Raw genomic sequence first — 13,086 nt, 5'->3', positions numbered from 1 at the left:
GCCACTTTTTGTGCTTCCCCAGCTTAGGCTTCAGGCCATCTAGTGCATTTCCTTGTGCCTTAATGTTCAGTAACTTAAGTGATCAGAGCCTTGGCTTCCGGTTGGCAGTCATAGAGAAGGATGCTTTGGTGGACCGACCACATCTGTGTCTTGAGCAGGAAAGAGGGATGCTCCGAACAGTCCCTTGATCAGCAGTTCTGTAGAGGACAGTCTTGTTTTCTTATACTTAGTACTTTGCTGACCTCCACATATATCCCCTCGGTTTCTTGGCCTTTTGACCTACTATACTCTACAGGACAGTTTATAACTGGTTGTTCCCTTGGTTGTTCATTAGAGTTTGTTTCATGTTTGAAGGATTTTCAAGTCATTTTAACCAATTTCGTGAGGTGACTTGTTCTAAACAGGAAATATCCATCTGTAGTTGTAGCATTGCTGGAAGCTTCTGCAGTCAAGTAATCCATGTGCAGTCATTATCTTATTTTGAAAAGTTCTTATCCACTGGCAGGACGCCAGTGCTATTCCTTGCCTCTGTGTTTGGATCATCACTTCTGTGGAGCACAGTGTTGCAGCTGAAGCAATGGGACACATTCAGGACTCAATGGAGGGCCATACTTGGGACCTTGAGGACCTCTCAGTCATCTGGAGGACATTATTAACACGGCAGAAGAGCAAAACTCTCATCAGAGGTTTCCAGCTTTTCTTTAAGGTAGTGTTAGTTCATTTCTTTCCTCAGTTTAAAAGGGTTACTTCAGAATATCCCCCGTTGGCTTTTAAAATTATTCCTATCTCTGGGATTTTTTTTTTAAGCCAACAACAGATAACGATATTAGAACTATCATTTATTTAGCACAGTGCTTTATATATATTATTTTAGTCGATTCTAACAATAATCCTATATAAAGTAATATTTTAGAAGAATGTTATGAAGTGATATTATCCTCATTTTACAGAGTGATATACCAAAGCTCACAGAACTTAAGTAACATGCCCAGGGTCTCAGAGTACTTTAGTAAGTGGTTTACTTATGGTTCAGATCCATAATCTCTAATTCTAAAACTCCTATCCTCTGACCAAAAAGCTCCCACCAAAGTGATGGAAATGTATGGATTAATGCCACAAACAAGCAGTAGGTTAACAGATCAGTGGAGCCCATTACCTAGGAGTGTATGTAGAGGTGTCTTAGCAGCGTCTAATGGAATATCTCCTGCTCATGTGTAGTGGACCAAGTATAGACTGGAGTATGGACTGTTGAGTAGGTGTACCTGGCCTGAGTATCTTTTTTCCAAAAGGAAATATAAATTTAATTTCCTCTCTTTTTAATATATATGATTTCATTCTACTACAAAGCTGTTATTAATAGTTTTGTTTTTTACTTTAACCTCTCCTATATTGGCATTATTCATTGAGAATGTAGTATTGATTAAGTTTCAGGATTTTTAACTTCATTCAAACTCTTCCTCAAAGGAGTCCCCATTACTCTTCATGATGGAGATGTATGAACTGTGTATGTTCTTCAAGAATTACGAGGAAGCCGAAGCTAAACTTCTGGAGTTCCAGAAGAGCCTTGAAACTGTAAGTTGGAATTATAGTGCTCTTTCTTGCTGATCTGAAATTGGCTAAAGTGGCCTCTTGTCTGCTCGTAGTCAGGATGTGGCAGCAGTTGAATAGCTGTTACGTGGCATAATGCAAACTGAATCATTTGTATTGTTCCAGAGATGGAGAGGCAGGACAGGAGTTGCAGGGACCTTGCTTACAGCACATCAGTTGCCATGGATGACAGAGAGGTTTCATCCAGTGTGCTGATGAGCTCTGATCAGTATCCTGATGCCGCAGCCAAGCTCAGTGGGAAAGGGAATAATGGTATCCACTGTGGATGCTACAGAGGAGTGTGGTGGTACATGGGCCATGTTTTCCCAATCCACAATAACTCCAAGAGCATTGAGAGTGAAGGGTGTTTAATACTGCTTTATTCACTGTGACAGAAAATAATGGTTTTTTCCATCAACACTCCTTGTGGCCTCTGTCCAAATGATGCTGAGCCTTACGGTCAATTTCAGCCTTTACCTATTCTGATGCTTGTTTCAGACCTATTTACATGTGGAGCTAATTAACCCTATGGAGGAAAGAGGAAGCTGTAAAAAAGGAAAATATGCCTTAGTCCTGCTTGGGGTTTCAGCACTTTTGCCCTCTCTATCCCAAAAAAGCTTTATGATAAATGAGACAAAACCGTATACTGATTTTACCCAACAAATACATCACAGTGGAACTTGTGTATGTGATTTTCCTCTCAATCACATTCGTCTTAACTGTAATGAAGATTTTAAAGTTTTATTATTTGAAAATACTGAATCAGTTATTCAAGTATGCCTGAAGTTCCTAAATCACAGAAAATAGGGACATTCATTTCCTTCATCTGTCACTCTCCATGGCTAGAGCCATACAGTATCTTCTTTTTTTTAAATTATTTTTAAAAATTGTGATAAAATACACATAACATTTACCATCTTAACCTTGTTTTCTTAAACAGGCGTCTTTTTTTAAATTTTAATTTATTTAATTTATTTATTTTTGGCTGCGTTGGGTCTTCGTTGCTGCACACGGGCTTTCTCTTGTTGCGGCGAGTGGGGGCTACTCTTCCTTGCGGTGCACGGGCTTCTCATTGCGGTGGCTTCTCATTGTGGAGCACAGGCCCTAGGCTCATGGGTTTCAGAAATTGTGGCATGCGGGCTCAGTAATTGTGGCTCATGGGCTCTAGAGGACAGGCTCAGTAGTTGTGGCACACGGGCTTAGTTGCTCTGTGGCATGTGGGATCTTCCCGGGCCAGGGCTCGAACCCGTTTTCCCTTGCATTGGCAGGCAGATTCTTAATCACTGCACCACCAGGGAAGCCCTATACCATCTTAACCATTTTTAAGTACATAGTTCAGTGGCATTAACTACATTCACATTGTTGTGCAACCATCAGCACCACCATCCATCCCCATAGCTCTCTTTTCTTTTTTTTTTTTTTCCCATAACTCTCTTTTCATCTTGTAAAATTCTCCACTCTCCCCTCCCACTAGCCCCTGTCAATCACCATTCTACTTTCTGTCTTTATGATTTTGACTAAGTACCTCACAGAAGTGGAATCATACAGTATTTTTCTTCTTGTGACTGGCTTATTTCACTTAACATAATGTCCTCAAGATTCGTCCATGTTGTAACGTGTGTCAGAATTTCCTCCCTTTTTAGTGCTAGATAATATTCCATTGTATTTATATATCACATTTTGCCTATCCATCCATCCATCAGTGGACATTGGGGTTGCTTCTATTTTTTAGCTTTTGCAAATAATACTGCTATGAACATTGTGTACGAATATATATAGACCTTGCTTTTAATTTGTTTGGGTATCTACCTAGAAGTGAAATTGCTGGATGACATGGTAATTCTATTTCTGATATTTTGAGGAACTGCCATACTGTTTTCCATAGCAGCTATACTATTCCCACTAACAGTACACAGGCTTCCAATTTTCCACATCCTCTTCAGCACTTGTTTTCTGTTTTTTTGTTTTTTTGTTTGTTTTTTTTTTGCAGTTTGCAGGCCTCTCACTGTTGTGGCCTCTCCTGTTGCGGAGCACAGGCTCCGGAGGTGCAGGCTCAGCGGCCATGGCTCACGGGCCCAGCCGCTCTGCAGCATGTGGGATCCTCCCGGACCGGGGCACGAACCCCTGTCCCCTGCATCAGCAGGCGGACTCTCAACCACTGTGCCACCAGGGAAGCCCTGTTTTCTGTATTTTTGATAGTAGTCATCCTAATGGGTGTGAGATGGTATCTCATTGTATTTTTGATTTGCATTTCCCTAATGATTAGTGATGTTGAGCATCTTTTCATGTGCTTATTGGCCATTTGTATATCTTCTTTGGAGAAATGTCTATTCAAGTCCTTTGCCCATTTTTGAATTGAGTTGCTTGTTTTTTTGGTTGTTGAATTTTAGGAATTGTCTATATATTCTGGATATTAATCCCATGTCATACATATGATTTGTAAATATTTCCTCCCATTCTGTGGGTTGCCTTTTTACTCTGTTGATGGTGTCCTTTGATGCACAAAATTGTTTAAATTTTCATGAAGTCCAATTTGCATATTTTTTTTTTTGCTACCTGTGCCTGTGGTATCCTAGCCAAGAAATTATTGCCAAATCCAGTGTTGTGAAGCTCTTGTCCTGTGTTTTCTTCTAAGAGTTATATTGTTTTAGGTCTCACATATTTAGGTCCTTGGTCCATTTTGAGTTAATTTTTGTGTAGGTTGTTAGGTAAGGGTCCAACTTCATTTTTTTGCATGTGGATATCCAGTTTTCCCAGCACCATTTGTTGAAAAGACTGTTCTTTCCTTATTGAATGGTCTTGGCACCCTTGTCAAATATCATTTGACCATGTATATGAGGGTTTATTTCTGGGCTTTCTTTTCTTAGCCATTGGTCTATATGTCTGTCTTCATTGGCTATTTTGATTACTGTAGTAGCTTTGTAGTAAGTTTTGAAATCAGGAAGAGTGAGTCCTCTAGTTTTTTTAGTTTTTTTCAAGATTGTTTTGGCTATTTGGGGTCCCTTGAGATTCCATATGATTTTAGAATTTTCTGTAAAAACAAAATGTCATAGGGATTGCATTGAATCTGTAGATTTTTGGGATAGTAATGAGATTTTAACTATAGTAAGACTTGCAATTCATAAACATGGAATGTGTTTCCATTTACTTATGTCTTTAGTTTCTTTCAGTGGTGTTTTGTAGTTTTCATTGTACAAGTCCTTTACCTCATTGGTTAAGTTAATTCCTAAGTACTTTATTCTTTTTTTTTTTTTTTTGACTGCACCATGTGGCATGTGGCATCCTAGCTCCCTGACCAGGGATTGAACCCCCATCCCCTGCAGTGGAAGCACAGAGTCTTAAACTCTGTACCTCCAGGGAAGTCCTATTCTTTTTGATGCTGTTGGAAATGGAAACATTTTATAATTTCCTTTTCAGATTGCTCATTGTTTGTGTATAGCAATGCAACTGATTTTTGTGCGTTGACTTTGTATCCTGCTACTTTGCTCAATTCATTTACCCTTAAGTTTTATGGTGGAATCTTTAGGGTTTTCTATATAAGATCATACCTGCAAACAGAGATCATTTTATTCCTTTCCAACTTGGATGCGTTTTATTTCTTTTTCTTGCCTAAGCACGCTGGCTAGAACTTACAGAACTGTGTTGAATAGAAGTGGTGAAAGCAGGCATCTTTGCCTTGTTCCTGATCTTAGAGGAATGCTCTCAGTCTTGCACCATTGAGTATGATGTTTGTTGTGGGTTTTTCACATAAGGCTTTTATTATGTGGAGGTAGTTTCCTTCTATTCCTAGTTTGTTGAGTGTTTTTTTTAATCATGCGGTGGTGTTTAATTTTGTCACATACTTTTTCTGCATCAATTAAGATGATCATGTGGGGTTTTTTTTTCCTTCATTCTGTTGAAGAAAACTGTGACATATACATTGAATTTTGTATGTTGAACCATTCTTGCATTCCAGGAATAAATCCCATTTGGTTATGGTATATAATCCTTTTAATACGCTGCTGAATTCAGATTGCGAGTCTTGTGTTGAGGATTTTTGCATCAGCGTTCATAAGGGATATTGGTCTGTAGTTTTCTTGTAGTGTCTTTATCTGTCTTTGGTATCAAGATTATGCTGGTTTCACAGAATAAGTAGGGAAGTGTTCTCTCCTCTCCAGTTTTTTGGAAAAGTTTGAGAAAGATTGGTATTAGTTTTTTAAATGTTTGGTAGAATTCATCAGTAAACCCATCAGGTCCATGGCTTTTCTTTGTTAGGAATTGGTTTTGGTTTTGTTTTGCGGTTGGGAGATTTTTGACTACTGATTAAATCTCCTTACTAGGAGATTTGGTCTATTCAGATATCTATTTCTTTGTGATTTAGTCTTGGTAGGTTTTGTGTTTCAAGGGATCTGTCCATTTCATCTAGATCATCCAGCTTTTTGGCATACATTTGTTCATAGTACTCTCTTATAATCCTTTTGATTTCTGTAGAATAGGTAGTAATGTCCCCACTTTCATTTCTGATTTAGTAATTTGAGTCTTCTTTAAAAATGTGTTGTTTAATTTCCACAATTTTGTCAGTTTTCCAGTTTTCCTTTCGTTATTGACTTCTAACATCATCTCATTGAAGTCAGAGAAGATACTTCATATGATATCTGTATTTTAAAATCTATGAGACTTAATTGGAGTTAACGTATGTTCTATCCTGGAAAATATGCCATGTGAACTCGAGAAGAATGTGTTTTTTATTGTTGTTGGGTAGAGTGTTCTGTGTATGTCTGTTAGATCTAGTTGGTTTATTGTGTGAAGTCCTCTCTTTCCTTACTTGTCTCCTGTCAGGTTATTCTGTCCATTATTGTAAGCAGAGTACTGGCATACCTTTGAGATATTGCAGGTTCAGTTCCAGACAACTGCACTAAAGTGAATATCACAATAAAGTGAGTCACATGGACTTTTTGGTTTCCCAGTGCATATAAAAGTTATGTTTACACTATACTGTAGTCTGTTAAGGGTGCAATAGTATTATGTCTAAAAATATATATATACATACCTTAATTTAAAAACACTTTATTGCTAAAAAATGGTAGTTCTAAGTTCAGTCTTTTAAGGAAACTCCATACTGTTCTCCATAGTGGCTGTATCAATTTACATTCCCACCAGCAGTGCAGGAGGGTTCCCTTTTCTCCACACCCTCTCCAGCATTTATTGTTTGTAGATTTTTTGATGATGGCCATTCTGATTGGGAGGTGATACCTCATTGTAGTTTTGATTTGCATTTCTCTAATAATTAGTGATGTTGAGCATCTTTTCATATGCCTCTTGGCCATCTGTATGTGTTCTTTGAAGAAATGTCTGTTTAGGTCTTCTGCCCACTTTTTTTTTTTTCTGCCCATTTTTTGATTGGGTTTGTTGTTTTGATATTGAGCTGCATGAGCTGTGTGTATATTTTGGAGATTAATCCTTTGTCAGTTGCTTCATTTGCAAATATTTTCTCCCATTTTGAGGGTTGCCTTTTCATCTTGTTTATGGTTTCCTTTGCTGTGCAGAAGCTTTTAAGTTTCATTAGGTCCCATTTGTTTATTTTTGTTTTTATTTCCATTTCTCTAGGAGGTGAGTCAAAAAAGATCTTGCTGTGATTTATGCCAAAGAGTGTTTTTCTATGTTATCCTCTAAGAGTTTTATAATATCCAGTATTACATTTAGGCCTTTAATCCATTTTGAGTTTATTTTTGTGTATGGTGTTAGGTAGTGTTCTAATTTCATTCTTTTACATGTAGCTGTCCAGTTTTCCCAGTACCACTTATTGAAGAAACTATCTTTTCTCCACTGTATATTCTGCCTTCTTTGTCATAGATTAGGTGACCATAGGTACGTGGGTTTATCTCCAGGCTTTCTATTCTGTACCATTGATCTATATTTCTGTTTTTGTGCCAGTATCATAGTGTCTTGATTACTATAGTTTTGTAGTATAGTCTGAAGTCAGGGAGCCTGATTTCTCCAGCTCCGTTATTTTTCCCCAAGACCACTTTGGCTATTCGGGGTCTTTTGTGTCTCCATACAAATTTTAAGATTTTTTGTTCTAGTTCCATAAAAAATGCCATTGGTAATTTGATAGGGATTGCATTGAATCTGTAGATTGCTTTGGGTAGTATAGTCATTTTCACAATATTGATTCTTCCAATCCAAGAACATGGTATATCTCTCCATCTGTTTGTATCATCTTTAATTTCTTTCATCAGTGTCTTACAGTTTTCTGCATACAGGTCTTTTGTCTCCCTAGATAGCGTTATTCCTAGGTATTTTATTCTTTTTGTTGCAGTGGTAAATGGGAGTGCTTCCTTAATTTCTCTTTCAGATTTTTTCATCATTAGCATATAGGAATGCAAGAGATTTCCATGCATTAGTTTTGTATCCTGCAACTTTACCAAATTCATTGATTAGCTCTAGTAGTTTTCTGGTGGCATCTTTAGGATTCTCCATGTATAGTATCATGTCATCTGCAAACAGTGACAGTTTTACTTCTTTTCCAATTTGTATTTCTTTTTCTTCTGTGATTGCCATGGCTAGGACTTCCAAAACTATGTTGTATAATAGTGGTGAGAGTGGACATCCTTGTGTTGTTCCTGATCTTAGAGGAAATGCTTTCAGTTTTTCACCATTGAGAATGATGTTTGCTGTGGGTTTGTCGTATATGGCCTTTATTATGTTGAGGTAGGTTCCCTCTATGCCAACTTTCTGGAGAGTTTTTATCATAAATGGGTGTTGAATTTTGTCAAAAGCTTTTTCTGCATCTACTGAGTTGATCATATGGTTTTTATTCTTCAAGCTGTTAGTATGGTTTATCACATTGATTGATTTACATATATTAAAGAATCCTTGCATCCCTGGGATAAATCCCACTTGATCATGGTGTATGATCCTTTTAATGTGTTGTTGGATTCTGTTTGCTAGTATTTTGTTGAGGATTTTTGCATTTGTATTCATCAGTGATATTGGTCTGTAATTTTCTTTTTTTGTAGTATCTTTGTCTGGTTTTGGTAACAGGGTGATGGTGGCCTCATAGATGAGTTTGGGAGTGTTCCTTCCTCCGCAATTTTTTGGAAGAGTTTGAGAAGGGTGGGTGTTAGCTGTTCTCTAAATGTTTGATAGAATTCATCTGTGAAGCCATCTGGTCCTGGACTTTTGTTTGTTGGAAGAGTTTTAATCACAGTTTCAATTTCATTACTTGTGATTGGTCTGTTCATAGTTTCTGTTTCTTCCTGGTTCAGTCTTGGAAGGTTATACCTTTCTAAGAATTTGTCCATTTCTTCCAGGTTGTCCATTTTATTGGCATATAGTTGCTTGTAGTAAGTAGTCTCTTATGATCCTTTGTACTTCTGCAGTGTCCGTTGTAATTTCTCCTTTTTTCATTTCTAATTTTACTGATTTGAATCCTCTCTCTTTTTTTAAAATATTTATTTATTTGGTTGCACTGGGTCTTAGTTGCAGCTGGTGGGCTCCTTAGTTGTAGCATATGGGCTCCTTAGTTGCTGCTTGAGGGCTCCTTAGTTATGACTCACCAGCTCCATGGTTGCAGCACATGGGCTCCTTTGTTGCAGCTCATGGGCTCCTTAGTTGCAGCTCACCAGCTCCTTAGTTGTCGCATGCAAACTCTTGGTTGCAGCATGCATGTGGGATCTAGTTCCCTGACCAGGGATCGAAGCTGGGCCCCCTGCATTGGGAACGTGGAGTCTTAACCATTGCACCACCAGGGAAGTCCCTCCCTTTTTTTCTTGATGAGTCTGGCTTAAGGTTTATCAATTTTGTTTATCTTCTCAAAGAACCAACTTTTCGTTTTATTGATCTTTGCTATTGTTTTCTTTGTTTCTATTGCATTTATTTCTGCTCTGATCTTTATGATTTCTTTCCTTCTACTAACTCTAGGGGTTTTTTTGTTCTTCTTTCTGCAGTTGCTTTAGGTGTAAGGTTAGATTGTTTATTTGAGATTCTTCTTGTTTCTTGAGGTGAGATTGAATTGCTATAAACTTCCCTTTTAGAACTGCTTTTGCTGCGTCCAATAGGTTTTGGGTTGTTGTGTTTTCATTGTCATTTGTTTATGTATTTTTTTATTTCCTCTTTGATTTCTTCAGTGATCTCTTGGTTATTTAGTAGTGTATTGTTTAGCCTCCATGTGTTTGTGTGTTTGTGTTTTTTATAGGTTTTTTTCCTGTAATTGATTTCTTTTTTTAAAATATTTATTTATGTATTTGGCTGCGTCGGGTCTTAGGTGCAGCGTGCAGGCTCTTTATTGCAGTGTGTGGGCTCTCTAGTTGTGGTGTGCAGGCTCTCTAGTTGTGGCGCATGGGCTCCAGAGCACGCAGGCCCAGTAGTTGTGGTGCACAGGCTCTCTAGTTGTGGTGCACCGGCTCCAGAGCACACAGGCTTTCTAGTTGTGGTGTGCAAGATCCAGAGCATATGGGCTCAGTAGTTGTGACATGTGGGGTCTCTAGTTGTGGCACAGGGGCTCTAGAGCACGTGGGCTCAGTAGTTGTGGTGCACTGGCTTAGTTGCCCTGTGGCATATGGGATCTTAGTTCCCTGATCAGGGATTGAACTTGAGTCCGCTGCATTGGAAGGCAGATTAATAACCGCTGGACCATCAGGGAAGTCCTGCCTGTAATTGATTTCTGATCTCGTAGTGTTGTGGTTGAAAAAGATGCTTGATACGATTTCAACTTTCTTAAATTTACTGAGGCTTGATTTGTGACCCAAGATGTGCTCTATCCTGGAATATGTTCTGTGTGCTGTTGAGAAGAAAGTGTATTCTTCCACTTTCTAGTGGAATGTCCTGTAAATATCAATTAAGTCTGTCTGGTCTACTGTGTCATTTAAAGCTGTGTATCCTTATTTATTTTCTATCTGGATGATCTCTCCATTGGTGTATGTGGAATGTTAAAGTCCCCCACTATTATTGTGTTACTGTGGATTTCCCCTTTTATGGTTGTTAGCATTTGCTTTATGTATTGAGGTGCTCCTATGTTGGGTGCATAACTATTTATAATTGTTATATCTTCTTCTTGGATTGATCCCTTGATCATTATGTAGTGACCTTCCTTGTCTCTTGTAACAGTCTTTATTTTAAAGTCTATTTTATCTGATATGAGCATTGCTACTCCAGCTTTTTTTTGATTTCCATTTGCATTGAATATCTTTTTCCATCCCCTCACATTCAGTCTGTATGTGTCTCTAGGTCTGAAGTGATCTCTTGTAGACAGCATATATATGGGTCTTGTGTTTGTATCCATTCAGCCAGTTTGTGTCTTTTGGTTGGAGCATTTAATCCATTTACATTCAAGGTAATTATCAATGTGTATGTTCCTGTTACTGTTTTCTTAATTGTTTTGGGTTTGTTTTTGTGGGTCTTTTTTTCTCTTGTGTTTCCCACCTGGAGAAGTTCCTTTAGCATTTGTTGTAAAGGTGGTTTGGTGGAGCTGAATTCTCTTAGCTTTTGCTTGTCTGTAAAGCTTTTGATTTCTCTGTTGAATCTGAATGAGATCCTTGCTGGGTAGAGTAATCTTGGTTGTAGGTTTTTCCCTTTCATCACTTTAAATATCCTGCCACTCCCTTCTGGCCTGCAGAGTTTCTGCTGAAAAATTAGCTGTTAACCTTATGGGGATTCCGTTGTAGGTTATTTGTTGCTTTTCCCTTGTTGCTTTTAATATTTTTTCTTTGAATTTAATTTTTGTTAGTTTGATTAATGTGTGTCTCGGCATGTTTCTCCTTGGATTTATCCTGTATGGAACTCTCTGTGCTTCCTGGACTTGCTTGACTATTTCCTTTCCCATGTTAGGGGATTTTTCAACTATAATCTCTTCAAATATTTTCTCAGACCCTTTCTCTTTCTCTTCTTCTTCTGGGACCCCTATAATTCAAATGTTGGTGCATTTAATGTTGTCCCAGAGGTCTCTGAGACTGTCCTTATTTCTTTTCATTCTTTTCTCTTTATTCTGCTCCTTGGCTGTTATTTTTACCGTTCTATCGTCCAGCTCACTTATTTGTTCTTCTCCTTCAGTTGTTCTGTTATTGATTCCTTCTAGCGTAGTTTTCATTTCAGTTATTGTGTTGTTCATCACTGTTTGTTTGTTCTTTAGTTCTTCTAGGCCCTTGTTAAACATTTCTTGTATTTTTTCGATCTGTGCCTCCATTCTATTTACGAGATTTTGGATCATCTTTACTGTCAGTACTCTGAATTCTTTTTCAGGTAGGTTGCCGATTTCCTTTTCATTTATTTGGTCTTATAGGTTTTTACCTTGCTTCTTCGTCTGTACCATATTTTTTTGTCATCTCATTTTTTTTGACGGGTGGGGCCGTGTTCCTGTCTTGCTGGTTGTTTGGCCTGAGGCGTCCAGCACTGGAGTTTTCAGGCAGTTGGGTGGAGCCGGGTCTTGGTGCTGAGATGAGGACCAATCGGAGAGCTCACACCGATTAATATTCCCTGTGGTCTGAGGTTCTCTGTTAGTCCAGTGGTTTGGACTCAGCACTCCCACCACAGGAGCTCAGGCCTGACCCCTGGCCTGGGAACCAAGACCCTGGTCACACAGGGATTCCTCCCGTACCCTTAGGTGTCCAAGGTCCCTCACCAGCGCCTGCTTGGTGCCCTAGATATGAGGAGACATGAACTCTGCGTCCTCCTACTCCACCGTCTTGACTCCACACCCTGAATTTAAGTTTCTTTCATGTCTTTTTCATAGCTTGATAGCTTATTTCTTTTTAGTGCTGAATAATACTACATTGTCTGGATATACCAGTCTATTTATCCATTCAGCTACTGCAGGACATCTTGGTTGCTTCCAAGTTTTGGCAATTATGAATAAAGCTGCTCTAGATATCCGTGTGCAGGTTTTTCTGTGGACGTAAGTTTTCAACTCATTTGGGTAAATATCAATACCAAGGAGTACTCAGTCATATGGTGAGAGTATGTTAGTTTTGGAAGAGACCACCAAACTGTCTGCCAAAATGGCTGTACTGTTTTGCATTCCCACCAGCAGTGAATGAGAGTTCTTGTGTCTCCATATCCTTGCTAACCTTTGGTGTTGTCAGACTTCCAGATTTTGGCCATTCTAATAGGTATGTTGTGATATGTCATTGTTTTCATTTGCATTTCCCTGATGACATATGGTATGGATCTTCTTCTCATATGCTTATTTGCCATCTGTATATGTTCTTTGGTCAGGTATCTATTAAGCTCTTCGGCCTATTTTTTTAATAGTGCTGTTCGTCGTCTTATTGTTTAGTTTTAAGAGTTCTTTGTATATTTTGGATAACAGTCCTTTATCAGATGTACATTTTGCAAATATTTTCTCCCAGTCTGTGGCTTGTCATCTGATTCTCTTGACATTGTCTTTTGTAGGGCAGTTTTTATTTTTAATGAAGTCCAGCTTATCAGTTATTTCCTTCATGAATTCTTCCTTTGGTATTTTATCTGAAAAAGGCATCACCATACCCAAGGTCACCTAAGTTTCCTCCCATGTTATCTCCTAGG

General features: G+C 38.4%; 1 protein-coding gene across 5 annotated transcripts in view; it reads left to right on the top strand.

The window, feature by feature from the left end:
• Positions 1 to 13,086, top strand: part of SPG11 (SPG11 vesicle trafficking associated, spatacsin) — a 77,009-nt gene that overhangs the window by 43,450 nt on the left and 20,473 nt on the right. For all 5 annotated transcript variants that reach the window (XM_027084158.1, XM_027084155.1, XM_027084156.1 and 2 more), the window contains 2 exons: positions 506 to 706; positions 1,465 to 1,572. In XM_027084158.1, coding sequence (XP_026939959.1) covers positions 506 to 706; positions 1,465 to 1,572 — 309 coding nt within the window. The remainder of the gene's footprint in view (positions 1 to 505; positions 707 to 1,464; positions 1,573 to 13,086) is intronic.

The sequence above is a fragment of the Aethalodelphis obliquidens genome, unplaced genomic scaffold (assembly GCF_003676395.1).
Source record: "Aethalodelphis obliquidens isolate GAN/ISIS:26980383/991018 unplaced genomic scaffold, ASM367639v1 scaffold51, whole genome shotgun sequence".
NCBI classification, from domain to species: Eukaryota; Metazoa; Chordata; class Mammalia; order Artiodactyla; family Delphinidae; genus Aethalodelphis; species Aethalodelphis obliquidens.
The sequence above is the reverse complement of the archived record's forward strand: the minus strand, read 5'-3'. Positions and strand labels throughout refer to the sequence as shown.